This window comes from Tauraco erythrolophus, chromosome 3 (genome assembly GCF_009769465.1).
Source record: "Tauraco erythrolophus isolate bTauEry1 chromosome 3, bTauEry1.pri, whole genome shotgun sequence".
Classification (NCBI taxonomy): domain Eukaryota; kingdom Metazoa; phylum Chordata; class Aves; order Musophagiformes; family Musophagidae; genus Tauraco; species Tauraco erythrolophus.
This window is the reverse complement of record NC_141467.1, coordinates 90,793,122-90,820,196: the sequence shown is the minus strand read 5'-3', so window position 1 is coordinate 90,820,196 and position 27,075 is coordinate 90,793,122. Positions and strand designations below refer to the sequence as shown.

Sequence of the window (27,075 nt, the reverse complement as noted above, 5' to 3'; positions counted from 1 at the left end):
GAGTTTCCTTTGCTTTTTGCATGAATAATTGTTTTCTCTTTTTCATAAGGGCTTTATGACTTTGATCTTACTGCTGTCATTCTGCCCAAAGGCTTCTCAAACTAGATGGGCAACGAGGTTTTAAGGCAATTGGAGTCTTTCATTGAATGCATCTGGCAGAATTTGGGCAGACGCTTACAGACTGAAACCACGCTGTCATAGAGAAAAAATAATAACTTGAAGGGAGGCTGTGCACCGAGCATCACTTTTACTCTCTGTCCTCAGTCTTGCACTTCACCAGGCATTCTGGATCCGTACCCCGTGCACATGTACCATTTGGTGACTCTGTCAATGATACCCAGCTAGAATTCAGAACTCTGCTGGTGCTGTGCATCTTTCTTGCCATTAGGTGACTTGCTTTGTTCCTCCCTTCATAGAGTATTAGTGGAAAGATTTGCTGGAGAGTGGAAAGCTTACTCATCAGCCTGCTTCCTTTAGAATGATCTCCTCACTAATTCATCCCACCCTTTGGAAAGACAAACTGATAGAAGTAATGTTTTCTTATTAAATTCTTGACCTTTTATGGATGATGTTTTTGGTTAATAACTGACTTGAATAAGAAAGTGTTTGTACTGCAAAGTAATATAGTACTTCTTTAAAACAGCTCATCAAATGGGATGCTGTATGAGCAAGATAGGGTAAGTTGCTTGAAATACTCTACAGAAAGGTAAAACTTGAATGATAAAAAGTAATAGATTACTTAAAGAAATCAGAGATTGAGCTGAACATAATTTTCGACCGAGCTCACTGTGAGATCTGGAGATGATGGATTAGAGTATTACTGCACTAAGTGCCTTGCTCCTTGCCAACAGCTTTCTCTCTGATGCAGAGATAGCAGATGTAAACGTCTGTCTGCTTTAAAGTCACTACAGTTCACAGCACAGCCTACTATCTAACTGATCATCCGTAGCATTTCTCAAATACAGCCTTCCAGCACTGAACACATCAGCTTCTGCTCCTGCTGTAAGACTGGTAAGTGTTTGGTGGTTAGCAGTGCTCGTCTTGCGGTACCCTGAACCAAGCTTTGGAAGGAGAGATGATTGGCCGTTTATTGCCAAGAGGTCTGATTCTCGTTGTTCCCTGTTACCTGGTTTGCAGTTCAAACTGGATGTAAACCAGCAGCTATCAAATGCCTGTTGCTTGTGCCAAAGCTGGCTTTTTAACAGTTCTTGTAAAGGAAGCTGACAGATTTTGTAATTTCCATAAAAAGGAAAGTCTGTATTTTCTGGGGCAGAGTGGAACTCCCATGTTTTTCTATTAACTCTCAGGGTAGGAATAGCACTGCCTTTTTTTAAGTTGCTTTAAAAGAAATCATTTCTCCATGGAACTGAAGAAGTTGTTTTCTTTGCTGTTAATAGTGAGGCTTTTTTTGAGACACGGTAACTCTGTAAAATGCTTGAGGCAGCATATAAGGACTTGGACAGCTGATCTAAACTGACTTGAAGGGAACAGGTTTTATTAACTTTTTAAAGTGAGCTTCTGATAGTTACATGACTATTAGCAGTTATATGTGTACAACAGAGCAGTTGCATATTTATAAGAGGTAAAAACAAATCGAAACCATTCTAGATAAATGTCCATGATTATCTAATCTCATTAATGTTAGAATCTCAGATATGCTCTGCTGTAATTGAGAACTGATACACCATCTCTTGTAATTTGAAAAAAATCTCAAGGGGATTTTTGCTTAAGATAGCAATCACTTGTTTTTATGCCTACCAGGAGTATGAAAATCTACATATCTTTGCTTTCCCACAGCCTTCTCCTAGACAAACTGGCAAGATACAGACAGGATGGGTGGTCTGTGAGATGGGTAGGATAACTGAGTCATGGGCTGCACTCAGAGGGTGGCAATCAATAGTTTTTTTCTCCAGCTGGCAGCCTGTCACAAGTGGGGTCCCCAGGGAACACAGAATCCAAGAATAGTTTGGATTGGAAGAGACCTTAAAGGTCATCTAGTCCAGCCCCCCAGCAATAAACAGGGACATCTTCAAGTAGGTCACATTGCTCAGACCCCCGTCCAACCTGACCTTGAATGTTTCCAGGGATGGGGCATCTACGGCCTCTCTGGACAACCTGTTCCAGTGTTTTACCACCCTCATTGTAAGTAAAAATTCTTTGTATCTGGTCTGAATCTACCCTTTTTTAGTTTGAAACCATTACCCTTTGTCCTATCGCAACAGGCCCTCCCAAAAAGTCTGTCCCCATCTTTCTTATAGGCCCCCTTTAAATACTGGAAGGCCTCTAGAAAGTCTCCCTAGAGCCTTCTCTTCTTCAGGCTGAACAACCCCAACTCTCTCAGCCTGTCTTCATAGAAGTGTTCCACCCCTCTGATAATTTTTCTAGTCCTCCTCTGGACTTGCTCCCAACAAATCCATGTGTTTCCTATGCTGAGGACTCCAGAACTGGACACAGTACTCCAGGTGGGATCTCACCAGAGCGAAGTAGAGGTGAGAACACCACCCTTGACCTGCTGATGCGTCCCAGGATACAGTTGATTTTGTGGGCTGCAAGCACATATTGCCACCTCATGTCCATCTTGTCATCCACCAGTACTCCTAAGTCCTTTTCCTCAGGGCTGCTCTCAATCCTTTCATCTCCCAGCCTGTATTGATACCGGGGGTTGCCCTGGCCCATGTGCAGTACCTTGTACTTGGCCTTGTTGAATTTTGTGAGGTTCACGCAGGCCCCCTTCTCAAGCTTGTCCAGGTCCTTCTGGATGCCATCTCATCCCTCAGGCATGTCAACCACACCACGCTGCTTGGTGTTGTCTGCAAACTTGCTGAGGGTGCACTCGATCCCACTGGCTATGTCATTGATGAAGTTATTAAGCAATACTGGTCCCAGTGCGGACCCCTGAGGGAAACCACTTGTCACCAGTCTCCATCTGAATATTCAGCCGTTGACCACTACCCTCTGGATGTGACAGTCCGACCAATTCCTCGTCCGCCAAACAGTCCACCCATGAAATCCCTATCTCTCCAATTTAGAGAGAAGAATGTTGAGGGGGACCGTGTCAAAGGCCTTATAGAAGTCCAGACAGATGACATCTGTAGCTCTTCCCTTGTCCGCTGATGTAGTCACTCCATCCTAGAAGGCCACTAGGTTGATCAGACCTAGTGAAGCCAAGTTGGCTGTCTCGAACCACCTCCCTGTCCTCCACGTGCCTTAGCATAGCTTCTACAAATATCTGTTCCATGATCTTCCCAGGCACAGAGATGAAGCTGAAAGATCAGTAGTTCCCAGGGTCCTCCTTTCTACCCTTTTTAAAAATGGGTGCTATATTTCCCTTTTTCCAGGCACCAGGGACTTCACCTGACTGCCATGGCTTTTCAAATATCATGGAGAGTGTCTCGGCAACTACATGGGCCATTTTCTTCAGGACTTTTGGATGCACCTCATCAGATGCCACAGACTTATATATGTTCAGTTTCCTCGGGTAGTCACAAACCTGATCTTCTCTTACAGTGGGAGGGACTTTGCTCTCCCAGTCCTTGCCTTGTGGTCCATCCACTCGAGAGGTGTGGGAGGAGAGGTTGCCAGTGAAGACTGAAGCCAAATGTTTTTGAGTACCTCAGCCTTCTCCTTGTTCGTTGTTACCAGTTTGCCAGTCTTGCTCACTAAGGGGGCTACATTTTCTTTGACCTTCCTTTTCTGGCTGGCACATCTGTAGAAGCCCTCCTTATTATTCTTTACATTCCTCGCCAAGTTCAGCTCCAGCCATGCCTTGGCCTTCCTGACCCCACCCCTACACAACGAGGCAACATGCCTGTACTCTTCCCAGAATACCTGTCCCTGTTTCCACTGCTCGTGCATTTCTTTCTTGCTCTTTAGTTTGACCAACAGGTCTCGACTCAACCATGCTGGTCTCTTGCTTTCCTTGCCTGATTTTTTGCACCTCGGTATCAAGAATTCTTGCGCTCTATGGAAAGAAAGCATCCTTAAAGATCTGCCAGCTCTGTTCTGCTCCCTTATCCCTGAGGTCAGTTTCCCAGGGGGTCCTACTGACTAACTCCTTGAACAGCTGGAAGTTTGCTTTCCTAAAATTCAGAGCCCTGACTTTACTCTTTACCTGACCCATATCCCTCACGACTGTGATCTCCACCAGCGTGTGACCACTGCAGCCCAGGCTGCCTCCAATCTTGACGTCACCAACTAACTCACTTGCGTTGGTGACCATCAGGTCCAGTATCTCATCCCCTGTGGTAGGGTTTTTTATTACTCAGCTTAAGAATTTACCCTCATTATACTGCAGGAGTCTCCTGGATTGCCTACAGCTCACCGTGTACTTTTCCAGCAAACATTGGGATGGTTGAAATCCCCCAGCAGGATGAGAGCCTACGAGCATGATATCAAGATATTTACAGTGAGAACTATCAGTCAGTGGGACAACTTCCCCAGGGATGTGCTAGAGTCCTCATCACTGGAGGTTTTCATGATGAGATTGGACAGGGTGCTAGATAATCTCATCTAGGCTCCCTTTCCCACAAAAGGTTGGACCACATGATGTTTTGAGGTCGCTTCCAAACTGGGCTGTTGTGTGATTCCATGACTTTTCTGGCTAAAAAGATTTGTTCTGCCAAAAGTCAGCTTTAATTTGTCGTTGTTCCCCAAAGTGTTTCGTAGTTGTTCTATAAATTTGAAGAGCAGGTTAAATGCATTAGTAGCAAAGGTTTGGAAGTCTGGCAGGCCTAGTTTACACTGTAAGGCAAACAGCAGGGAAGACTTCATTTGTTTCAAGCACAAAGTTTAAGAAGCAAAAAAGACTGTTTAACCACAAAAGTGTGGTGTTTCTTGGTGCTGTTATGCAGTACTGTCAGCCTAAAGGATTCATCTCCTAGACTTCTCATTTTCTATTCAAAAACTGTTTTAAAATCCTTTTTTTTAGTGGTTGAAGTAATTGCAGTTTGCTTATGGTCGTGGCTTAATGTGTTCTCTGTGTTGTGAGTCTTTGCTGCGTGGTTATACAACATTATTTTTCTTCCATGCAGAACAACTTTTGTATGCAGTGTTCTAGCTGCCTTCTGTCCCAAGCAAGGTAGCTGCCAGGAAAAGCAGCTGTGCATGGAGCCGAGCACAGGCAGTCACTAATCCCTTAAAAGTATATCCTAGGCATAGCTTTTCAAAGATTTCTCTGATTTTTAATGCAAATCCGAGATTGCAGTTTGTGAGCTAATACATTCTACCCCTGAACAGGGCTTACCAGCCCAGGTCAATGCCTCACCAGTGTAACCGGTTGTGTTTTGCTTGGATTATAGGAAGAGCAGAGTTGACTTACAAGTGGCCTGCAAAAGACTGTTCAGTCATCTTCTAAGCAATGTTAAAATGTAGGTTTTATTGCTTGGCTGCCTCCTCCCAAGCCAAGAAGAGATCTTATGTTCTATTTCTCCAAAGTATTTAAAGAACTTCTGATAGAACTGAAGTGCTGATTCTCATAGTATGATTTAAATAACTGCCTCTTCCTTTAAAAGCAGCTTGCTCTAGTGAAATAGCAAGGGAATAATAGATATTAGAATTGATTGGACTAAAAGAGTTGTATTTAAAAATGATTGACTGAAAACTGACTGACATCAGACAGGGAAGAACCGAGGTATTTAGAACTGAAAATACAGGCTTAGGGAAGAAGGAAATACATGGCTAGGACCACAAAATGGAAGGCAACAGAGATGTTTTTGGAGCTGTCTGTACAGGAATGACTAATACACCCCAAATTCTGAAGTAAAGCAAAGCCTATGCAAGCTCTTCATTGTTTTGAGGAAAGTAGAAGAATACTGCTGTAAAATCTTACTGTTGTGCACCCAAGAAAAAGATTACATAAAAATTATTTCATTTTTTGTGCCATCGGTGGTGATGATATTCTGCGTTGTTTGTTACTTTGCAATGTTACTCTTGACAATCAAAGGAATTTTGTCATGGAATTTAAATTTTAAACTAACAAGCTGATGTTGTTTCAAACAATGTCAGGCAGCAATTTTCTAGAAGCACATGCTGTTAAGTTTCAAAATACGTTTTAGTTGCAAAGTATCCTGATTTAAAAAGCTGAGGCAAGCTACTGAGAGGAGTATGCTTCAGTTTTGTATATGCCCTGTAGTCTGCCACTTTCTGTCCTATTTATAAATAACTTTAACAAATTCCTGTGCATAAGAATTGTATATTCCCTGTTCCCTGTAGAAAATGTTGTACTTCTGATTGTTGAAAGAATATTTGAATTGCATTTGTTTTAGGGAGCACACAATATCAAGGTGATCATTTACTCTGTGATCTTCCCAATCAGCACTCACGAGTGACAGTTACCTTCTCATAGTCAAGTTTGTGGTTACTGACCAATTGAGGCATGAGGGACTTTTGTGTTCATTTCGATTTCACTGTAAAGTGAACCACTTTTTACTTTGAATTTGCACTGTAATTAATGAAATTCCTCTTTAGTTGCAGTGATTCAAGCTCTTCGTGTGCTAGTTGGGGAACTTGTGATTGTCTCAGTCAAAATCCTTCCAGATTATATATATATTTATAGGAATTTTATTCTACTTTGCAGTTGATAGGAGCTACGAAGAACTACAGTGGCTGCTTACTATGGTTCAGAATGATCCTGTACCCTACATAAGGTTAGTGCGTTAATAAAGAGCCAGTATTTTCACCAATGCTGGAACTACGAAGTAAATTCTTTCCCTAAAATTGCTAGAATACATCAAACGCTTAACTGCTTAATACTTTTTCACAAACTTGTTTTTTCTTCTTGTTATATAAATTGAAACTTGTTTTTATGTTTCGACAGTTCACATCTCTCTTATTCTTCATTATATTATTTTTGTTTTTTTATATTCTACCCCTGTGATGGAAATTTGAAGTTAGAGGTCATTTTCTGATCATAAATGAAGTATATAAATCTGATGTTGCGTATGGCAAAAAGACTTTGTGGTATTTAGAAAAGACAAAAGTTGAGACACAGTGCACACAGTGTTTTGCCAGCAAGGAGTGTAAAGCAATTGTTAGACTGTAGATGGGGTGAAAGGATAACATGTGAAAATATCATGTAATTTCTAGTATTGCCTGTTCCAACTTTATTTTCACCAATGAGTGATTGGATATTTTAGCACATTCATTATAAACCCTTGAACACAGAGGTTCATAATCATGTTTTTCCCCAACACATTTTATGGCTACCATTAAAATACCGAGTTTCAAAGTTAATAGTATTAGTTGCACCTTCTCTGTATAGGTGATTTCTTACAAAGATCATAACTGCAATATTGTGCCCTATTTTATTTCTGTCATTCTTCTTAATGAAAGTAGATACAATTAGACTCACTAGAGGAGGTTTTGATGCAGTCTAGGAAGGAGATTTTTTGATTTGTATCTTCTTAAAGAGGAATTTAAATTTTGAATTCAGTGCTGTATGTAAGCCTCTTCTTAAGGAAAAGGAGAAAAAAATATTTGTAAGAATTTTCTTGTCCCAAATGTGTAAGACAGCAAGAGGAAAGTTGCCTAGACAGGGAAAATAGTTAAAATAATAAGTAATGGAACAAATAATTATTCTCATTCATAAGATGTTTTCAAGGCTAAGTTTAAAGAAGGAAAGTAGGAGACAAATGTATCTACTTTCAAGTGTAAATCGTAAGCAAATATGGTAAGTGCAGAGTTTTTATACACCAGTGTAACTTAAGAGGTGGCGGTGTTCCTTTCCAGAAGGATGTGCAAGTCACTGGTTTTGGTCCTGTCATTTTTGTATCAGTCATAAACATTTAAAGTTTATTTAAAAAGTCTTTTGTGTCAGTATGTAAGGAGTTTATTAGTCAATATTGCGCCTTCTTTGTACTTATCAAGTCAGTGGGTAGAAAGATTGTTACTAAACAGAAGAGCGTGATGTAGCCTACAAATTTATACCTAACTGTTAAAAATTGTGTCTGATAACATCCTGCTGCTTTTCACCTTGCTTTTTACTTTAAATTATATTGCTGATGGTAAATATGTGTCTATGCATATTGTGGACAGAAGGAAGAGCAAAAAGCGTAAAACACTGTTTAAAATTTTGGAAGAAATCCCGTATTTGAATAAGTTTCTAAGAATATTGCACACTGAACAGACTTTGTATTATTAGTTTATTCATTTGGATTTAATAAAGGAGATTTTTTCTGTTTCTTTTTCAGGCATAAGATTCTGGATATGCTGACTAAGAATCCACCTTTTACCAAGAACATGGAGTCCCCTTTATGTAACGAAGCTTTGGTAGATCAGCTTTGGAAACTGATGAATTCAGGTTGGATTTCGGGTTGTTTGTTGTTTGGTTGTTTTGTTGTTTGTTTTTTTATTGTAAGGTTTTTTGAAATAAGTGTTAAAGATTTGCTTCAGAATACGGCAAGAGCTTTCTTAGTTTCAATAATTAGAAAGTGAAAATTCCATCTCAGAGGTTCAATGTCACGTACATACCTCCAGAACTTTTAGTGACACAGGGTACCAAACCTCCTTGTTTTTCATTCTTTTATCTACTACTGTAGTGTGCTTTGATGCACTTTGGCACGGAATGATTCTTTGACCCAGACATTCAAAGCAAATGTTTCCTCAAATGATGCTGCCTGTGTTACTTTTTTCTTTATATAGTTTGCTTTAGATTAGATAGTGTCCCTTTGTCCTCTTTTACTAAACTCAGAGAGAATATGAGAGGATAACGTTTGTATAGATAATTTAAACGAGATTTCTAGAAGTCTGTTATAAACTGAAGACTCAATTTGCCTTGTGCAATTAGGAAAGATCCTAATGAGAGAGGGGCTTGCATCTTTACCATTGACCTGTTTTTCATTACTGGAGCAGTTTTATCCAGTCCTGACAAACTGCCCTTTAACATCTGGCATATTACTACATGGATTACACTTAAATGTTTACGTAGCTTTTTCAGGTCATTGAAGGCTGTCTGTTCACTATGTATCATTATTTTTAGTGTTTAAAAGTTTACAGCTACACTCCAGGGTTTGAAGTGGGGAGACTACTAGTAGTTCAGTTTTGTAGGATTTGCCAAGTGTCAGGCACAGAAAATAAACAATTTTGATGTTCCCATCAGAGAGTTTGTTTTTCCTTTTTCTTGAGAAGAATGTGTGCAGTGTTACTTACAACCGTTACCTCTTTTTGCAAGTAACAAATAGGGTATACATTCTTATTATGATTCATGGGGCTTTAAGTACTTAAATTTCTAAGCATCAAGATGACATAATGTTTCAATTTATTTTCTGTAAGGGAAAACATAGCATGCCAGGGTGCCTTGAAAAAATGCTTGTTAATGTGAGATAAGGTAGCAGCCAAGTTTAAAGCTGCATGATTCTAGAATCGTGAGTCGCTTTTATTTAACATAAGCACATGAAATAGAAAACAGACTCTGATTGATGTATGGAATCTTTGTTTTTCTTCTGTGTTAATCTGTATTAAATTGATAATACTCACAAATTCCAAAGACTGCAGAGAAATTCAGCAACCGATTGTATGTAAGCCTAGCTGTTCTACTGGAAAAGGAAAGAGATACTGAATGGGAATTCATCATATTGTTTTAAGATGTGCTAGCTTAAGAAGTTGAGTAAATCATTTATTTTTAAGATGTTAGAATAGTTTTGAAATTAATATTTGTGCATGTGTCATTCTCTGGAGAGTATTTTAATGTTAGAAATGTCCAGATTAATATTCATATCGCTTTCTCCTTACCCAGCTGTTCATCAAACTCATCAGAGTTACTTGTAACTGCGTAAGTGTATGTACAGCTAAGCTTACTCAAAACACTGTTTAGCTGCCTCAAACTTAGTATTTACAGGCATAGATCTTGTAATTTTATTTCGTGCTAAGTCTTGCACAGCCACATCAACATGACAGTTGGCACATCTGTGCCTTGTGTGCCACATATAGTTCTATTCCCGCTGTGGAACAACATGTTCAGTAAAATTGCAATCGGTCGAGAGCTGGGCTGAGTTAACACCAGAATCACTGTATTTGCAGCGTTGCACCAGGTGTTAGATGCCTTTCTGTTGTGATTGGTGCCCAGCTTGCTTTGACCACTTGAGTATGAAGATATAAAAGCAGTACGCAGTTGGCAGTGAAAAAGAAAATCAATGAAGCATTGCTTTGTACAGTAAGAATGTATATCTCCAGTGTGAATACAAATTAAAGCATTGAGTATCCAGTGAAGTACATGACATAGTAGTGACATCAAAAAGCATGTTTATGCATTGCTAGTTTGTGTTCTCTGTCAGTGTGGTTTCCAGTGGGTACAGATCTCAGTCATGCTTAAGGTTCCTGCTACATTTCATGGAATACATAGGCAAGTGCAACCAAATCCACTGATACAGGGAGCCAGTTTGGTTACAAAATGTTCTATTTTATTGTCCAATATTAAAACCTAAAGTGAAACTTTAAAAATAAAAGCATATGGGTGTGATTATTTTCCTTTTATTTTTTATTATGTTATTATAGCACTTAGTTTCCCAGTCTTGTTCTGTTAAACATATCCAGTTTACAACCCAAACAACTTAAAGCCTTCCTTTTATACAGGATGTGACAGGTGAGTTTGAGTCACTAAGAGGCAGGAATAATGAGGGAAGTGTATCTTAAGCACAGAAAACGTCAGATTCAAGTGGATCCAGATCACTTAAACTGTCTTATTTGGGGGGGGGGGGGGGGGGGGTGGAGAATATTGTATCTCTGTATTAACAATAATCTCTTTTGTGTTTTAGGAACTTCACACGACTGGAGATTACGTTGTGGTGCTGTGGACCTCTATTTCACACTTTTTGGCCTCAGCAGACCTTCTTGTTTACCATTGCCAGAGCTTGGACTTGTTCTTAATCTGAAAGAAAAGAAGGCTGTTCTTAATCCAACAATTATCCCTGAATCGATTGCAAATAATCCAGAACCTGTGAATAGTACTAACAATCACGGACAGTCGGTGGGATTTCAGAACACCGTAAGCACAAGCCATCTGCATACATCCTGTTCAGCTGGCTCTGAGGCCTTGCGTTGGTTGCTGATTTCATTTTGTGTTGTGTTCAAGCTTCTCGTGCCTTACCTAAGCTACCTTTGCAGCCTCTTACTTATTATTCCTTCCACTTGAAAAACTGGCAAAACCATAACTTTTTTTACTTTTTTTAACTGTTTTTCATGATGTATGCAAGCTTTTTACTTGTTTTTTCTAGTCTCATCATTTCTATTCTTTATAAAACTTTATTGCTTATGAGACATGAAGTGATTCACAGAAATGTTTGATGCTGTGATGAAAACTTTTTTTATTAGACTAAGAATATTGCTTATGGGCAAGTTATGCAATTTTCCAAAACAAAACCTTTTATCAGTGAATTTATTACGTCTTAAAATACATAGGTATACCTCTTTTTAAACAACCTCAAGAGATGTGAAAATTGGAACTTTAGCACATCGTTGAACGGTTGAATCTGACTACTTAGCACTGTGCTCTGCAGGATTTGTAACAACTTCTGAAAAATCGCGTACGATAAGTTTGGTATCTTTCTGGCTTCGGAGGCTTCAGTCCTAAAACATAGTCCATTGTGTAGTTAGAAAATGGATCTTGCAAGCTATTCAAGTCATGCTTTTCCTAAGAATAACTACCACTACTGCAAGACTAAGTCTTTTTGTTGGACAAATTTAATTACCAGGGGAAAAAAAACTAACAGGCATGGAAATAATGAGTAATTTTCGTACCAGTTTCAAAAACTACATTTGATTGAAACTCCTCAGGAGTAAATCCTGAAAGAGAATGTGAACGTGTGGTTAGCATGTTTGAAACTCTTTCCACCTTTTTGGATGGAATGTTGTACTGTTACTTTATCAACCTCATAGTTAATTTCTAAATTGTTTTTATTCAGAAGTATACTGAAAGTGCAAATTATCACAGTACCTTGCAGGCTATTTCCAGTAGGAGGAGAAAATTATGGAGTCAGACATCATTAGAGCTATCCTACATATTTACAGAACATGTAGTAAGTCCTAATTTGCTGCACACAGACATCAGAATTAAATAGCGGGAGACATTTTGTTGGCAGATTTTTAGGCTGCAGTTCAGTGAACATCCAAACTTTTCTAGCAGCCAGACTATCTTAATCAAAAAATTTCCTCTTAACTCTTCCTTTTTCTATACTGTCCTCTGCCTTGTGCTAGCACAGTTGTTGTTGCTGCATGATGAGCTGGATCAGGGGAGGATGGGATTGGAAAAATACGTGTTTTATGAACAGGTATTTCCTGCAGGGTCAGCTTCCTGGTCCAGTTCACCATGTAATTATACAAATGCTTGTGACCCGCCAGGACAGAAATGTGTGAGGAAGGGGAAGAGGCGGCTACTTTTAGCAGCACTACTGGCTTACACTAGTCTGAAAATAACAGCATTAATATAAGCCCCAATTCACACTTCATCCCTCTTATCTTCTCCTGTGCCTCATCTCCATTCTCCTACTCCTTACTTGGTTAAGGTCACTATTTTCACTGTAACTCCCCATAATTCAGGGAACTGATTTTCCTTTGTAAAAAAAATAAACCAGTAATTTAAAACAAAGGCTGCGTCTCACATCAGCCAAAGTTTATCCAAAGTTTTTCACAACAGCAGTGTGTTGGGTTAAATAATAGTGATGAAAAAAGGGAAGTACGTATTTGAGGTGAAAATAATCAACAAGTGATAGAATACATTAGATCAACTAGCTTCTTTAAAGTAGACTGTATATGCTGATAATATAAACATGTTAATATCAGTACCAATAGTGTTGTGACACTCAATTAGTTGAGAATGGTAAAAGCTACCTGCTTCATAAAATTGAATTCGAATTGTTCAAGGCATGAGTGATGGGACTGGAGTGCCCTTCATAGGATAGAGGAAGAGCAGTTAGTTCAATGGAGCAGCATATGCTCTTGAGAGTCTATGATGTGGCTTTTATCTAGTTTTTGTGGACTTTTAATTAAGTTTGCTTCTGTGGGTACTTTATTTTTCCTTCTATATTTTGTGTATTGCACTTCTTGGAACACCTGTCTCCTGTTTTAATGACTATACGTGTAACTTAGTAGACTCTCCTGCTATTTTTATGTTCATTTGACCCTGTTTTGGTTGATAATCTAAGCAGTAATTTAGAAAACAGTTTAAGTCTTTTTCATAAATATTGTGAAATCAAAACAAAGAAAACCCCAAGTTTTAAGTGCTCTTTATGATTTGTGTTCAACACAGTAAGCATTAGCTTTTAAAGCTAACTACAGGAAGATTTAGCCTGTGTAGATCAGAGGCGATCACAGTGTTTCAACTGAGATTTGGACTGAGGAGAGTCTGGGAGGCACAGATTTATAGAAAGGCTATTCAGAGGCAGCAACAGTACTGCTTTACCAGTGCCTCCCAAGGCACACCAACAGTACCATGATTGTGAGAAGGGACAGAAAAGATGCCAATACTAGATATGCAGAGGGAGCAGGGATAGGAGTAAAGAGAAACTATGTTTGTAGGAGAGGTTGGCACAAATCCATACAGGGTTTTAGAAGATACTTTTTGCCAGAACTACAGGGAAAACTTTGTTCAAATCACCCACTTTACTCAGAAGTGTTTTCAGCTGTCAGGTCTCTTCTAGGCTGAAACATGGCTCTTGCTATCTTCTAATTTTGGTCTTTTAATGCTGCTTCAGGAGGATGATCATCTTATTAAGGAAACAGCATCCAGCATTTCTGGTCATCAGCAGGGGGTGAAGAGGAAGGCTGATATGCCACTCGGGTCTCCATTGGAGCCAGGGCAAATACTAGAGAAGAATGAAGACAGTAAAGTCAAACTCAAAATCAGAGTAAGAAATGGAAATCCAACTTGCACAATGTGTAGGGTATTCAGAATAACAGCAGTGGCTTCTGCTGACTTCCCTTAAAGCTGTGTTCAAACAAAAGACATGTTGTATATATGTGTGCAGTAGTTGTTACTCTTACTTTGGCAAAATCATTTCCCATCAGATTCTTTATTGGCTGGGAAGAACTAAAGTTGACAGTTAATGCCCTTGTTCACACAGCTTCATGGTAAATTAGAAGAAAAAACACTGACCCTTTTAATTTTATTGAATTTTTATTCCTTTACAGTGGTAGATATCACTTCCTTTCCCTCTCACCCCCAGTTTACCTAAAAATAAAATATTTTAAGTTCTATTTAGTGATATTCCTTTAAATTATTAGCATCTGCTTATTTTTTTTCCTGATGTCTTAGTTCTCAAACTCTCAAGAGGAGGAGGAAATTGATATGGACACAGTTCATGACAGTCAAGCCTTTATTTATCATCATTTGAATATGTTGGAGAGACCATCCACACCAGGTATGAGTAAATTTATTGGAAAAATTAGAGTGTTAATTTTTCAGCTAGTTCAGTTGTGGGGTTTTTTTAGCTGCTGCTTATTCCCATATGTATAGTGCTGGTGAGTGGTAAACATTAACTGAATTCAAGGAAGTATGTGAAGGGTGCATGAGGACATTTCTTTAGCTTCCAGTATATTTATAGATAACTATGTACGTACGTATTTTCATACATATCTAAGTAAGGCAAGTATGTATCATGCTCATAAAAGTGAAAAGCTAAAGAATTAAAAAAATAACATAAAACTGAAATAGAACCCCGTGAGCAATTGGGTGAAACTTATTTTGTGATAGTTGTCATTTTAAAAATAATAATTTTGAAGATTAACTTTAAAAAAAAAGCAAGACTAATTGGATAAAAAAAAATCTGTAATCTTAATGATTTATAACTTAGTATCAGTAGTTAAAAATCGTGCAAGCCTCAAAGATGCTTAGAAGGGCTTTTCAAAGTTGAAAAGATTGCATCTATGAGTAAAATAGTTTCATTTCAAGCCCTTCTTTTATTTCTTCTCGTAGTATCTCGTTCATAATATATGTGACAAAATCAGTTCTCAAAGCATAGTGTTTCTTAGAGACCTTAAGGCAGGCTGAACTTCATTGATGAACTTCCACCTTCTTTGCTTATCTGTTACTAGCAAAGAAATTCAGTGGTTAGTCTCATTTTCTCAAAATATTTTAACCACATTTCTTAAGTTTACTTCCAGAATGTCCCAGTGGAGCTTAGCTGAGGTAGTGTGACTGTGTAACAAGCATTTTGAGACCTCCTTGGTACACATCCAAAACAAAGTTTTAAGGTTGCAGTACTGCAATGTGTAAAAATGAAGTATTTGGCCTTAAAAGTAGGATTCAGACTAATTACCCTCTTGCTTGTTTTTCCGTTTCTATCCAATGGTTTGCCTAATGTAAAACACAAGTAGACCTTAGCAGCAGGATCTGGAACATTGATTCTGTCTTGAGTGCCCTAGGTCCTGAGCTGTGCTGACAGGTGACCTCATCTGCTTTCCCTGTGACCTGGCAATTTAGTGGCCCTGTTTAAAAGAAGGGGTGGTGGATGTTCCTGCTCTGAGTATCCTGCTGAGGCTGGTGCCTTGGTGCTGGCTGCGGGTGTGGAAGCTGTAGGTTCATACTCCCTTAGGGCCTAGGACTTACATTTTTACTTCCTTGGCAGATGCTTTAGCCACTAACGGGTTTTGTTGTTTTTTTGGTGTGGGTTTTTTTTTATAAAAGGTAAATGCTGTCATTGCTTAGCTAACAAATTAAGTTCATATGGGGACACAAAACACAAGGAGGTCTAGTTTCTGGATTCCAGATGGCCTTTGGCTAATGACATGTGCCTGTACAGCCAGCTCCACCAGGATGGATTTTCTGTTAGATATGTAGAGTAGCAAAACTCACAACTTTTTGCCTAAACCGTAGGCATTTCAGCAGAGTAGAGGGGAAGACTGCATATAGGTTGTTGTCATGAACTTAGGAGCCTAATTCCACACAACCTTTACTTTAAACCTCTCGGAGCTCTTTGAATTTTGTCCTCAGTGTTATGGTCAACCATCACGTTTTCTGTTACAGCGAAGAATGACACATCCAGGGCACACGAGTGCAAAGCTGATCCACTGAGGATTAGTATTTATAACTCTTGCATGGTATTTTGCAACATTTTTTTTTTTACTAGATTCACACACTCTATGGAATATAAAGTCATAAACAAAACTCTGCCAAATACTTCACAAATAGGACTTACGGGACCCTCTTTACGTCAGCTCTGTCTGCAGGACTGTTGCATGTTGAGTTCAGAAAGGGTGAGGTCTGATCGGGAGCGGCGTGGTGGCCAGCTGACTGCTCCTTTTGCAGACCCGCAGCAGACAAAAGCTGCTTCGAGTTTCACTTGTGTGCTGAATGACCTTCTCACCTCTGCCCTTTAGGCATTCAGCACACTGGAATACATTTTCTTTCCTAGGTAATAAAAGAGACAAATGCTGGTTTTTGCTATAGAATTCATTTTAAATAGTAAGGCTTCGAAAAGCATTATTTTGAAACACTTCAGACTAATTTAATTTTCTTTGGTTTGTGCGGTTAGAAACAGTTCCACTTCAGATATTCTTTGCTTCTAAAATTTCACCTGTTTCTTATTCATAGCATTTTTCTTAGAAGCAGAGATGTATGAATTTCAGACTGAGTAAATAAAATCAGTTCAGTCTTTAGGAAAGGGCATACTTCTCAGAAGAAATGCCAAACAGATGGGGAAAAATGGAAGCATACGTAAATAAAACTGTTCACACATAGGAGTGTTCTGTTTTACAAAGGAATCATAGATAATATTTCCTGAGGGCTTTTGAGTTTTTGCAGGAACGACGGAGGATGGGTGCATTTCAGCGAGTGGTTATTGTGAAACAGAGTGACAAGAGGTTCTGAAATGGTCTCAGTATCTCGTTAGTAAATCTGTAAGGTCTTGCATCTGCCTCAATTCTGTGACTCTTACTTGGAAGGCAGTGAGCTCTTAGCCCATACTCAGTTTTCCTCTCACAGCTGTGGGTTGTGTCCCCACATGTCACATGAAGTGTTAGGTCATCAGCCAAACACAGCCTGTGAACAGCAGCTGCCAGGAGGCAGTTCATGTTGGGTCTAAATCCTGACGTATCTGTGTATTCTTCTTTTTTTTTTTTTTTCCACACTCCCCACACCACCCCAGATGATCATTTGAATTTGTCGAAGTTGATGTAACCCCCATAAAGCCAGGAAAACATTATTTTCCTTTGAAAGCTTTTTTTTTTCTGTATGCTTCTGCTCATGGATGTGAAAGGGCAATAAAAGAAGTCTTGTACTACAACTCTTACAGGATTATAGCTTTCAGTACTATAATTATAGCATCTTTTGTAGTTGTTCATATAGAAAATGTTTCAAATTCTACTAAAGCATCCTCTCTACGATAATATAACTGCGGACTCTGGTAGTTGTAAGGGATTCTGAGTGTTTTTCAAAAAGTTATTGAAACAAAACATCATTTGTAAACTGTCTGAAGAATGCTGTTGTGTTCATTATGCATCTGCCGTAAGGACTAGAAACGTGGCAGCCTCCTTTGAGCCTCTAAAGCTGTGCAAGGTCACGTTTCTAATGTGAGAACAGATTTCTATTTGCTACTAAATCATCAGGAATAGTAGTAACACTCCCTACTCTTAAGATCGAAAGAATTTCAAGATCGGATTTTGTGTAAGCAGTAGGTTTAAACTCTCATTTCAGACTGTAAGGTGACTTGTCACGTGTTGGTGACTTCAGTGAAATCAGATTAAGATATGTTTCTTTATTTACTTTAATATTTCACTTTGAAGTTTCACAGTACTTCAAAATGAACATTGAAAAAGTTCTGCGTATGTGTCAGTGGTTATTGATTGGCCTGTTCTTTTCTGCTTCCAAAATAACTGCCTGGCTGTAGCCGGCGTGATCTACCAGTGAAGTTACACATCGTTATGGTTCAACAGATCATCAGTGATAAACATTTAATTAGAATTTTCCAAACTATTTTTGGTCGTTTGATGGTTGATAAAAAGCAGTATCCAATTCTCTCTTATCTTTATTTCTACAAAAGAATAAGAAAGTAAGTATAGCGATGTTCTCTTTGTGCACAGGCAGTGCTTTTTCTGGTCACATTCAGGAGCAGTGGGCTTTGAGGACACATCCTGAGCATTTGAACTCAGATCAGAAGAATCCTTTGGCCATTCTGTTCATCCATTTGCTGTTTTCCAGGATAATCAAACTGGAAATTTCCACTGCTGACCTTGTAGGTCACTCAGTTTACCATGTTAGAGGTACATGAAACTTTGAATGTCTAGGCTGCTCTCGTACGTGTTAATTGGATTGTGGTCTTGTTTATCACAGTTATTGTCTGCAGTTTCAGGAAGTACTTCAGCTGGATTGTATGCTTTCTGTAACGGTTTGAAACTGGTTACAGCACATACTGCAGTAAGAGGGAAGCTACTGTAGTTTTATGTTTAAACAGTACATTTACACCACTAGATTTGAGCCTGTGGTGCAAATCACCGCTCTTCAAGTGCGGATACAGCAGTTAATAGGAATTCAGTCTGAACTGTGTAAAAAAAGCCTCGTCCTCTGCAGCTCAGTGGAGTTACCCGAGCCAGCTATAAGAGCACCAGTACCTCAAAGTTCAGCCGTTAGTTAGTGGCCCTCTGCCAAAAAAGGTTACTGAAGCATCTGCGCACAGACGAATGTATGAATGAAAGCTTGGATAGGAGGACACCACTGACGATGAGGGATTTTTGCTTTACTTTTTAAGGAGGGAAGAGCTGTTACAACTGTTCTGTTAGACTACCCTTTAAAATCATATAATATTAATATAGTATGTTTGATAGTATCCGTTACATGTATGTTGACTTTATTACCTAAAATATAACTGCTTCCAAACTGGTAACTCATAGGCTTTGATGTTCTGTAGTTAATTTTGCCTCACTGAAATAGTATGTGGTTAATTGTATGCTTCATAAGGAAGCACGTTTTCAAGTGCTTTATCGTAAAGTGCATGAAAGCAGCTTAGATAGAAACATAAGCCCTGCAGTAAAGTGACAACATAAATGAGGATTGCATCAGTGTGTGGCTGCAGTGTGTCAACTACACGATTTAATAAAAAACCATAATACTGTAGCTGTGACTGTCTCTGAGAAAACAACTTATCCCTCTCGAACCTCGAAGATAAGGTTAGAAACTAAATTTGTAAGTGAACTACCTGAAACTGTTAGAGGCACAAAGTATTCTGAAGTGACTTACTGATCGAACTCTAGAGTAGGGAATATTCTGGAATTTTTCTAGAATGTTAAAGTAAACGTAGGAAAAATAACACCACAGTTGTTATTTTAATGTAAGGACAAAGCAATATAGTTGTTAAATGAAAGTCAAATGAGGAAATTAATAAAACAGTTCTAAGAGTTAAAACTGTATATTAGTTAAATCACCAGTTCGCCTTTACAGTACTTCAGCAGAGGCTAATTATCTATCTGTATATAAATCCTACTAAAAAATATGAAGTCAAGTGAGTCTTTAAATTGGAACTAGTTAAAATTTTTATGTTGGAGCCAAATTAAGATTTGTTTAGCAGATCTTCAGATGTGGGTTGTTTTGGGTTATTTTTTTTTAACTAGATCTTTACTTCTTGCTCTCAAACTTAAAATTTTGTCACATGGTCCTTAAAAGAACACTCTACCAGACAGAAGATTGTGTGGTGGTTTTTTTTCAGAGATATATAACTTGAAATTTCTGCTCCTTAACACAAATGACAAGACAGTTGCATTCTGGAAACTTGGAATTATTTATGCTTGGTAACTTTCTGGATGTGCTTTGTTGATGGCTCAACAGATGCATAAACACAACATTAAATTAAAAACCAGTGTGTCTTGAATGCTTCCAGGGTAATACTAAGTTTCCAGGGTAATAGTTAAAAAGAAAAGTAGAAATAAGGAAAACAAGGTAACTGTCAAAATAGTTTTCAAGATCTTTTCAGCTTTTTTAGTGTTCTTTCTTTAGAGAAAATTCTAGCCAGAGCTGCAGTTCAACTGCAAGGCTAAGAGAGAGCATTATTTTTCTCATTAGCAAGCTTACTTTGGGTTCTGGGAGAAAAGTATTAAGTGCTCACATGCTTGTGTTGATGTCCTCTTCTTCCCAGAGGTGGTCGGTGTCAGGTTCTGGAGCACCCACATAGTCTTTAACTGAAACACTGGACCCATGGGCCTTGCCCTTTGCTGTGATTTGTGAAGTTGGTTTCTGCCTCTCTGACATTTGCATAAATCAGGGTGCAAACGGGGTCATTTTTAGCAAGGATCAATTTGGAAAAGTCCTACGTAAGCCAACTGTTTTAAATAGATTGTACATGCAAAGAAACAGAGACTGTAAGTCTGTGGCGTCCCACCCTCTTCACACAAAATCAGAAATACAGGGGAGACCATATGGAAGATCTTATGACAGCTTGTTGGCATGTTAAAGTCTCAAGTTACATGTTCTAAAATTGTAAAGGTTTGATAACAAAGTAGGAGTAAAATAGGTAAAACACTGTACCCAACAGCGTTGTTCAATGTTCATGCACCGATGATTCTTAAAAAGAAAATAATTTACCCTAGATAATTGATGAACAAGATGTTATAATTATCTGACACTGATTTTTGCTAAGACAGAAAATGTTACTTTAAAGCTTATCGAGATCTAAACCCTTTTCATTCTAAAACTAAGCTGAGATCTGTGTTTTCATATTTTATTCTCTCTCACGGTATCTACAGCGTTTGTACTAATCCCTATGACAAGGTGTGCACAAAGTTTCTGATCTTTCTTCCATGAGGAAATAATCCTGTCTAATTTCAAACGCCTATCCAGCTAGCTGGAACACCGCAAAGCCAATAATTACATTGGAATCTCCGCATCCCAAACAGAAAGAGATTCAAGTGGATAGACTGGTTTATGTGCATTTTATTCCAAGCAATACTACTGACCACTTCAGAACCGAGTTCGTGGGCTCGCCCTCTGTTTATTGTGTGTGTTCCTGTGATTTGAGAAGCCCGGATCCCAGTCCTGCTCCCTCTGCCAGGAGGAAATGGGTTCCCTACAGGAAAAGGGAGTGCTCTGTGCCTCCTCACAGCAGTCCTGCTACTCCTGTGGATATGAGAATGATATTAATGCCCTGTAAAGCAATTCTTATTTAGCCTTGTTTTCCTCGTTTGCAGGTTCATGGGCTTTAAGCAGGTATAAATTAAAAAGAAATCAAAATGCAGAAAAAATGTTCTGCAAGTTTAACAGTGAATTTTACAGGTTCAGATCTGTCCAGTTTTTTTATAGAGCTTTTACAGGTCTGTCCATTTTACAGACAACTGAGTTCGGTAGTCAGCGTGTATCCTTTCTGAGCCCTCATCCAGGATCGGTATGTTTGATTCCCGATTTCAAAGCACTCTTTAACAGTAGGAGGAAGTTTTCTGGATAGTTATTTTTCCATTTAAAAACCCAACAGATTATAGCTATTGTTGACTTCTGTGAAGAAAGTGTTTGTACTTTTGGTACTGGCTCAGTAAAAGTAGATTTTTGTAATGACATTCTTTCATTTTTTTATTGAGATTCATGCCACACTACCAATGTTGACTGTCCCCTTAAGGATCAGTAGCCCTTGAGTTGCAATTGGAACCTATTTCTCCCCTTCCTGAAGATCTTCCTGCCTTTTTCAGTTTCCAGATGCTCATCGCCACCCCTTCAGTCCTGTTGGCTTTAGCTCCTGTTGTAGTTGCTCCCTGACTCGCTCCAGTCAATGGTGTTTAACTGCTTTAAATAATAGGGGTTTTTTAATAGCCTACTTGAAATAAGTGAAGAAGTGGTAACGCAGACTGTTGCCTTAGCAGAGCTGGTAGTTTAGGAAACAGTGGGAAATTTGCACAAGTGGCAGGTAGCGCAACGGAGTCAAGAGAACCTGTTTGGTTGCATCCTTGGTCTTCACTGGCACTTGGCACTACTGCTACATCATCCCTGCAGACTTAAGCCCATGTCCTTATACCAGTTATACTGGGGTAAGATTTTTAAAGCTCAGAGGCTTAGCTTTGGTTTGAGGTTGTTTCAAATGTAGCATCTAGACTTACAGGTTCAGTTTCCATATAAAAATAACTTCACAATTTGGAACTATTGGAACTGTGAAGTTTTAAGGGTTTGTGTCATATGTGTGGGGGTTTTGTTTTCTTCTATGTTGGCTTTAGTTTACTTTGTATATGTTAATGCATCATCTGCCTGTAGCTTGAAAACGTGTGAGAATGTGCTCTGCACCTTAGATAATCTTTTGTACAACTTTTATAGACAAACACCCATCAGTTGTCTTTAGGCTTGCTGCCATAACCTTTATTTCTGTGTCACTGGAGGCTGTGTTTGTGTCGCTGCCACAGATCACCTTTAGTTACTGCAGCCTGTTTTAATCGTGTCAAATACTGTGTGCTTTGGTTTTCTGAGGGACAGTCTCTAACCATTCCTTTTCTAGTGGCTTGAGTCAGATATGCACTTTTTTCCACCGTTCCCTTCTATTTTGTGGCTGGTTTTGCATGCTTGTAGCTGCTAAAGAAAATTTTCTTACTTGTCTAAAAACTGTCTGCTTTAGAGCAATGAGCTCAGGTTACGGGGATAGGTTTAGGTACAGGTAGGAGTTCTTTAAGAGAAATATAATTAGAAGTAGTTAAAGAGTCAAGCAGTCATGTACCTTTTTGCATCAAATTCAGTGTGCTTGCATGCTGTCTGCGTCGTCGAGAACTGCTCCAGGTAACTGTGTAAAAAAGTTGTAGTAACTGTGCATCGAAGTCAGCAAGTGGAGGTTTGAATTTGTGTGTGTGTCTTCAGCCTGCCGTAATATACCCAAGTAAATAAAGCCATTGTGAGTTCTAACAATAAATCATTGCATTGATAACATGAGCTTACTGCTGCTTACTACTTCTGATGCAGTAAGAATTAAAGTTTTTTAAAATACTTGCATATTCAAGATGTTAAGTCTATAGAAAACTGTTGTACCCTAGTCTGGCCTCCTTCGTAACATCAGCAGCATTTTATATTGCATCATATTCACATCTTGCATTTGAGCCCAAACATATTTATTTCTAGAAAGACATCGCTTCTGCTGTTTAAGACTTTAAGCAATAGATTCCACCATGTCTCATAGTAAGTCATTGACTATCCTTGCCATAAAAATGTTTTGTATTTCTAATCTGACTTCTAAGCACTGCTTACAGATGCAGATTTTGGTTTTTTCCAGCCATATGTAAAAACAAACAACAAAAACCAGAACAGCTGTACTGTCTAGAAACTTTACTATATATGTGCTTGATTGAATGAGTTCTTAATCTTTTGGATAAGGCTAGAAAGATTGCATGGAAATCTTTCTCAATGCTTATCCATAATATTACAGGGAGCTTGCTCTTCAGACTTCCAGGCATCATTGCCAGAGACGAATTGTTCTTGCCCCTAAAGATGCAAAACCAACCAAAGAAAGAAAAAGATGTACTGGGGAGAAAAAAAAAAAAAGAAAACAAACAAACAAAACAAAAAAACCCAACCTTTTCAAATCTATAGAAAGATATAATTACAAAGTATATAACATAGTTCCTTGCTATTTTACAGGGCTGTTTCCATCAAAAACTGGAGGGGGGTGGGGGAAACATTTAAAGCAGCCGTGAAGAAAATCTATTTTAAGTAAAGCTTAAAAGAGTAGTTGCCTTCAAAAATCTGATGGTGCTTTTCTGCTTTGTCCAGCAGCTAAAGCACATTCTTGCTATGTGAGTGATTTGATTCAATTTTTGCCTAAAGGAATTTGAGCCTTCCTCCCTTCCAAGCATTTTCCCACATTAACAATGTTAGTCTTAGATTACTGCCTTTTAATCCCTACTGTTGAAAGTATTGCAGTTTGTGTGAAATAAGAAATATTAAATGAGCCAAGGAGAGAATGAGAAAGTGGTTCAGGAATTGAGAGATCATGGATCAGATTTTGTCTCCTCAGATTCAGATGCCAGACTTACTCAATATATAAGTAGTTCTAGTGTATTTGTGAAATATGTACTAATAAAGATGGTGTAATTGTTTTTATTGGAATTTGGTTTTTATTGAAGAAGAAAACTTTATACAATCTTTCAAAGAGGCTAAATTGGTTGTAAGAGGTAATTTTTGGAAAAAGCAATTTAATTCTTCTGTTCATTATCAAAAGGTTTGTATATTCTTGCAGGGAGCTTTAGCTCCTGACTAAAAGGCGTTCACATCTCAAAACTGCACTTTAATGTATGCCAGGCCTGCGCTTAATGTCATAGCTGTCATAAGCAGTTATATTTTCATTATTCCTATGTAGTGGCCTTCCTAGTCTCTTTAAAAATGAGTTTCTGGAAGCTAGTAAAACTTGCCATTTCTTAGTTCTTTACAACTCCTAATTGTCTGGGATATGTTTGTACTTCAAGGGAGGAAGGAGTACCTCTGTAAAAATTGTCAGTAGCATGGGAGCATTAATGGCATGTTCCAGAGCCTTTTCTGAAAAAAAAAAAAACAAAAAACAAAAACAAACAAAAAACCCCAAAAACTAACAGTACGAGTATCATAGCAGGTTCTGTGTTTGCATGTTTAATGATAATGTAGGTTAATATTTCAGAATTTTTTATGTTTAAAAACAATGCAAGTTAAACATTTATCAATCCCACTATATTCATTTTTTTTAGGTAAAGAGCAATCTTCGGGAGAGATGAGCATGCACCCTGTCTCAGCAGCTCCACTCTCTGTGTTTAGTAAAGAATCAAACTCTTCAAAACATAGCGATCACCATCACCACCATCACCATGAGCACAAGAAGAAGAAGAAGAAACACAAGCACAAGCATAAGCATAAACATAAACATGATAATAAAGAAAAGGAAAAGGATCCCTTTGCTTTCTCTAACAGTCCAGCCAGTGCACGATCCATTCGTTCGCCGTCACTTTCAGACTGAGGTCGATGGCTTCTCTGGAGTTCAACTTGCAATATTCTCCGAATACGTAGAAGGAGATGTACAGCTATAGCTTCTGTCTTTTTTTAATGGAAGTAAGAATATGTGAATTGCCTTAGCAATTCAGAAGCTCTGCCACCATCCTCGTTTGAAGCCTTCTATTTGCATATGCCGTGTTGAAATAATCTGATTAAAAAAATATGTTTTATGATTCTGAGTCATTTTGTATTTCACTGTTCTCCACACCTCCCACTCTTTTTTTCCATTTTAAACAAAGAAAACAGCCCTTTATGTAAGGGCCCCATGTCCACTGGCAACCCCCCGCGCATCATGCTGACCATGTGTACTGCCAGAGTCAATTATGTTTTCAGCCTTTGAAGAATGTTATGAGGCAGAGTATGTTTTAAGCAGAAGCCAGTTGCCAGACCTTTGCTGAAGTGCTTTTTCCAGAGCAGTATTGTATAACCAAGTGTAGACCTCCTGAGAAGACAGGGACTTTCTGTAGTCTTCAACTGAACTGTTTCTTGCTGTAACCATCGCAATGTAATGTCAGAATTTTAAGAACAGTATACGGAACGTTTGCCTTTTTCAGATACTAAAACTCTTAAAAAAACTCCAAGCTGCTTTTAAGCTGTGGATATTTATTATGGACGTAATCCTTTGAATATAATGACATTCTGCAATTATGTTTTTGGAATTTTAGCAAAATGCTTAATGCATGTTTTGTCCTGTAATCAGGCTTTTAAAAATCCAATAAAGTTTGCAAATTATTTTGACAGAGGCAGAATTTTTTCTTCAAGCTTGACATTGGAATATGCTTTTGAAAGATGGCTTTGCTAAAATTAAAAAAAAAAAAATAATTTTTGGAAAGCTTAAAAAATTAAAATATTGAAAAATATATATTTCCTCCTGCTGAGAGATGTTTTTTTTTTGGAAGCATTCTACATGATCGGCTCATGAGTCCACAGGAGAAATCCCTTAGTAGATTGAGCTAGGTCAGGTACTTTAAATGATGGATGCATGTAAATTTCTTCAACTGTGGTTTGTACAGTGTACTCTTTATACCCAGCAAATGTTTTATTTAAAAACTTAAGGTTTTAGATGTTTTGATAATAGAGACAAATAATTTCTGCCAGTTTTTATGTATTTGCTTTATTTGTATGTAGAGGCAGGGGTTTTATTTCTATGCACTGGTTGACTTCTGTTGCCCAGAGTTCGCTTCACATATGGCTTTCTAGAAGATGGTTGTATTTAGGTTTAATATTTTTTTTAAATTTTCCCCGAATTCCTGTGAGAGACTGATTCTCCTGCTTAGGGCAAAGAGTGAAGGTTCAACAGGGACCCAAGAAGATTTTTTTAAGCCATATTCTGTTTCGTGAAAGTTAATAAATACTTTTATTTTATATACCTGTTGTTGAATCCTGTAGTTTTTCTAATACCAAATTATCTGTAGAATGGAAAGATGATAGACTCAAGTGTTTTGTAATACACGTGTTATTGTTTGAATAACATTTTGTTATTCAAACACCGAACCTCTTTAATACTGTGTGGATAGTTGAGCTAATCGTAGTCGGAACACGTGTTAAGATACGGTTGGGCTGGATTGGGACCTGATGGACCTGGGCAGCATCGCAGCCTCTCTCCTTGTGGGATGTGGCGCCCATCTGCTACCACACCAGCAGCTCTTTGCATCGGGTGAAGCCCACCTTGGTGTGATTTGTTTCCTCCCTAGCAACGTCTGCAAGCTCTGACGGCTTAGATGAGCTAAAGGCGCAACAGGAACAGGAAAACACCAAAGTGTGGGTAGAATGAGGTGGTGAGCGTGCGTTGGGTGAACTGGGCATGTGTGCAGCTCAGCTCACCACCGCTCTTGAGCAGCAAGCTGTTGTGTTAGCATCATGAACTGTGAATCACAGGGAGAGGTTAGGAGGGTATAGTAATAGCTTGATGGAAATATTTTTAGGAGTTTTTCCCTTGGCTAAGGAGTGAGGTAACAGTGCCGAAGGTGTTTGTGGGAGACCTGGGCTAATACGCAGTGAAAGCTGGCATTGTTGGGGAGAGCGAAGGCAGATGCATTTATGTTTTAAGAATGAGGTCATGGACAATTTAGGCTGGTGTAGTTTCTGCTTTTGGAGACAGGGATTTACACTCCTATGCTGAGGAGCAACGTATTGTTTAGTGATACAGGCACAGAACTGCAGCGGAGCTGTGACACTAATTC

At 38.6% G+C, this 27,075-nt stretch overlaps 1 protein-coding gene across 2 annotated transcripts in view; it reads left to right on the top strand.

The window, feature by feature from the left end:
• TAF2 (TATA-box binding protein associated factor 2) overlaps positions 1–25,065 on the top strand; it is a 64,634-nt gene extending 39,569 nt beyond the window's left edge. For both annotated transcript variants that reach the window (XM_086608797.1, XM_086608799.1), the window contains 6 exons: positions 6,575–6,644; positions 8,187–8,296; positions 10,749–10,978; positions 13,683–13,835; positions 14,243–14,348; positions 24,592–25,065. In XM_086608797.1, coding sequence (XP_086464923.1) covers positions 6,575–6,644; positions 8,187–8,296; positions 10,749–10,978; positions 13,683–13,835; positions 14,243–14,348; positions 24,592–24,857 — 935 coding nt within the window. In that variant the 3' untranslated portion in view covers positions 24,858–25,065. The remainder of the gene's footprint in view (positions 1–6,574; positions 6,645–8,186; positions 8,297–10,748; positions 10,979–13,682; positions 13,836–14,242; positions 14,349–24,591) is intronic.
• The last annotated feature ends 2,010 nt before the right edge of the window (positions 25,066–27,075 follow it).